The 3951-nt window shown below is 39.4% G+C and overlaps 1 protein-coding gene across 1 annotated transcript; it reads left to right on the forward strand.

The window, feature by feature from the left end:
* The first annotated feature begins 428 nt into the window (after nt 1–428).
* Nucleotides 429–3941, forward strand: LOC102293285 (sterile alpha motif domain-containing protein 9-like). Its single transcript, XM_014330517.2, has 2 exons — nt 429–772; nt 1005–3941. The coding sequence occupies exon 2, from the start codon at nt 1023–1025 to the stop codon at nt 3825–3827; it is 2805 nt and encodes a 934-aa protein (XP_014186003.2). The 5' UTR covers nt 429–772; nt 1005–1022; the 3' UTR covers nt 3828–3941.
* The last annotated feature ends 10 nt before the right edge of the window (nt 3942–3951 follow it).

The raw sequence follows: 3951 nt of genomic DNA on the forward strand, positions 1-3951 counted from the left end.
GTGTGTGAAAGAGAGTGAATGTGACAGAAAAAGAGAGTGAAAAACATTTTGGATAATAGAGAACTGTCTGTGATCAAGCCACATAAATATTCTTTTTTTGATGCGCTTCCAAACACTCTTCATTGATTATTTACATTTGCTTACATCCCAACGTATTTTAATGCCCTCCTTTTATTTGTTTAAATGTTTCCAAATACTCGAGGACTGTTTAATTGCAAACTGAGACCTGAACAGCAGCCACAAGAGTGAAATAGAGGCAGAAAGAATTGTTATCTTTCATCATTAAACCGTTCATAGTAAAGCCTTAGTATTTCCTGTTGTGACAAGCATTTCCTAATCAAATGAAGTCACCCTGCCCTTTAAACAAATGTAGGTAATGTTTGAAAATAGGACAATATTAACATATATCACATATTTTATTATTTTATTGGCCAATTTTGCAAATTTCCAATCTTTAGCTTCTGATTGTGCAATATTTTATGCCAGCTTGACGTGTTTATTGACTGAACACGTCAAGCGTAGCCTCTGCTTTTTTTAAAAACCAGGAAGAAAATGTGTTGTTAAATTGACTCATTCCTTTTTTTAAACTACTCTGAAACTGGAACTGCTCTAACATTCAAACTGTAGATGTGTACATGTCTGTACCTGATTATCCCAACCTGCTTTGGGTGTGACGACTACCTTCCGGGTTACATGACACATTCACGGTCCCAGTGCTTGAACACACACATAATAGCAGGTCTTTAGAGCTGTCCGTGTAATTTGGGAGAAGGTAAGAAAAATCTCTTAAGATCTGCAAATGACAAATGGAAGTTTTAATTGAAGTCTGGTTCTTTACATGGCGAAGGCTATATTTATTTTATGTGATTGACGAGCAATGAAATGGCTATTTAAATGTATCACATTCCATAAAGTGAATGTAGGACCTAAATTACAAATAGTTTAAGCTAAGACATAAGACTAACAAATGTTTGTGTTTTGTTTTTACATTCATTACCATGAAGTAAAGTGAAAGTGTGAAGATGGCAAACAGACCAGCCCTGTCCACTGCTGAAGGTGGAGAAGCAGATGCAAGGAGTAAAATCAGTGATTCCTTCTCATTTTTGGATGTCCTCCATGCCAATCAGTTTGAAGGAGAGTTTGTTGAACCTCAACACGCTGAGCAAGTGGAGGAAAACTTTTACAGAGGGGCCCCACCGAACTGGTTAAACTTCTATATCAGTGAACAAGCAGTGTCAGATGGCAATGCAACTCCTTTTATCAAACGAGATGGATATGAAACCCTTAAAGAACAAATTCACCTGAGAAGAAAAGGCCCTGGGACATCAACAATTAAACTGTTTCATCAACAAGGATGTGGGGGAACCACACTAGCTATGCAGGTGCTGTGGGACTTGAGGAAAACCTTCAGATGTGCTGTTTTGACAGGCTCAACATTAGATATCACAAAAGTTGCGCAACATGTGGTCAGCCTTTTTACAGCTGGTAGCCATGGCCACCAGAAAACGGTACTGTTGTTACTAAATGATGAGTTCATATTGGACATCCTCCAGGACACGATTATGGAAGAGATTGCTGAACAGGATATAGAAATTGATTTGCCTGTAGTAATTTTACTGAACTGTGTGAGAAGCAGTGACGGGATTATCCACCAAAAGGCGCGTTCTTATGAACTGAAACAAAAGTTCAAGACGAAAATGAGAAAATCTATTATTCTCAAAAAAGCTCTCTCAGACAGAGAGCAAGCAGACTTTGATATGAAAAAAGAAGAGCTTGGCAGAAGATTTGGTGATCGGTGCAAGCAGTTTCATGGTTTTAACATTCTGCAGTCTAATTTCTCTCAAGCCTACATCAGGAACGCATGTGCTACATTAGAACATATCAAAAGAACAAATAAGCCACTGAAGATGCAGCTTGCTGCCTTCCTGTGTCTGCTGAACGCCTACGTACCAGGTTCATATCTCCTGGAGTCTCAGTGCCTGGACTTCCTCAGACATGAAGATGAAGATGACTTTTCACTGGAGGATCAAATGCAGCCTTTCAGTCATCTGATCGTCACCTTCCAACAAGACGGAAGAGCTGAAAAAAAGGTTTGCATGGCTCACAATATGATAGCTCAGTGTTGTACTGAACAGTTGGGTGATGCAGGTGTGACCAGAAGTGACACAACAAGACACTTCTTGAACAGTTTTTGCAAAAGTTATGTTCCTCCATGTTTGCTTGGGTTTGTCAAAGACATGCTAACCAAAAGAGAAATTAAAATAATAGAGGACCCAACTGGTGTCATTAATGAGAAGAAAGAAACGTTTTCCAGACTGATTCAAGATATTACAAAGACAGAAGATGATGACAAAAAGAAAGGCAAAAGTCAGAGTCTGTCAGTTTTGAAGGTGGCCTCAAAAAAATTTGATGACAACCCACTTTTTCCACAAACTCTTGCTCGTTTATATTATATAGAAATAGAAGACTACAATGAGGCAGAAATTTGGGCAAAAAAAGCAAAGCAGAGAGCACCTTGGAGTTCATATGTTGCAGATACACTAGGCCAAGTCCATAAGATCCACCTGAAGAACTTAAAGGTTTCTGCCAAGCCAAGAGAAATTTTACAGCTTGCCCAAAAAGGCATTGAAGCTTTTGAAGATGAGGAACGACTTGCTGAGAATGAACACATGAAAGGCAAACAAGGAGATGGCAATAAAAAAGTCTTGCGTGCTTTAAACACCAGAGGGCTGTTTGGTTATCTGGAAGTTTGCAGCCTGTTGTATGACCATCTTATCAGACATGATGAACTTTGGAAGCAAGTTCTCACAAAGACTGTGTCTCTGGGCTCTGTCCTGAAATCCCTCGGAGATGAGAAACTTTTCAGGTTTAAGGAGCTAATAAACAGCCTCAGAGATTTGGTTGAGAAAAGATCTGAATTTTTTGACACTTTTTTAACGTATTCATATTCTGTTGTAAAGAAAGAAGATCCATCCTACATTTCCAGAAAGACAATAGAATGCTACAAAAAGTATGTTGGAGATGCAGAACCAAATGATCAACTCCAGAAAGCCTTCCACAAACTTAAACAGAAACTGGCTGTCACTTCTCCGGGAGTACTTTCATGTCTTGAAAGATGCACTAGATCCGACACCAAGGACATTGCTGTATGGTGGAAAGAAATCTGCCAACACAAACATTCTGCTACACATGCCTTACTCAACTACGTTCTGGCCAATATCATGCTGATAAATCTGAAAGAACCTCCGTCCAGCTCCGACTACCAAAGCAGCTTTACAGATAAAATGCCATTGGCTCCTGAGATGCACCCCGAGTTTCACATGTTAGCTCTGCTGTTGTGTTGGCCTACAGATGGTGAAGACAAATTGGCCTCTGACCTCCCTCATTTAATCCAAAATATTCTGTATTCCTATGAACAAGAATATAAGTCACTCTTTCGGTCAAGGTACCTTCGACCCATATTTTTTCTTGGACCGGGTCAGGGTCTGAACAGACTTGTTCACAGACGCAACCTTGAAATCTTGTGGACCCAAGATGCACTGCAAGACCCAAAAACAAACTGGAGGAACGACGATGTTTTCAGAAATCCAACAGTCAAAGACAAACTTCTCAGGGTTAAAGGGGTGGTGAGAAATTACAGGCTGTATGCAACATTTGGCGGCACAGAGATCAAGTTGGATGTTAACCAAAAAGACAGCCTCTGGAACTCAGGCCATGTGTTCTTTTATGTTGGATTTACAATCAGTGGTCCTGTTGCTTACAACGTTCACAGAAGAACTGAGGGTAAGAAAATGAAACTATTAAAATCCTTTCCCTCAACAAATTAAATGCTTTCCTCTTTGAGTATCACATTTTTTCATGTTATAATGACAATAGTTGTTTTAATACAGCTAGGTTGATAATTTTACTTGACCAAATGGTGTTTCCTCCATTTTTCTGCTTTAAAGATGC

The sequence above is a fragment of the Haplochromis burtoni genome, unplaced genomic scaffold (genome assembly GCF_018398535.1).
Source record: "Haplochromis burtoni strain Fernald_Lab_line unplaced genomic scaffold, NCSU_Asbu1 Contig_744, whole genome shotgun sequence".
Lineage (NCBI taxonomy): Eukaryota > Metazoa > Chordata > Actinopteri > Cichliformes > Cichlidae > Haplochromis > Haplochromis burtoni.

Excerpts from the sequence above, each read along its gene's own strand:
- LOC102293285 (XM_014330517.2), top strand. The coding sequence starts at position 1,023 with ATGGCAAACAGACCAGCCCTGTCCACTGCTGAAGGTGGAGAAGCAGAT.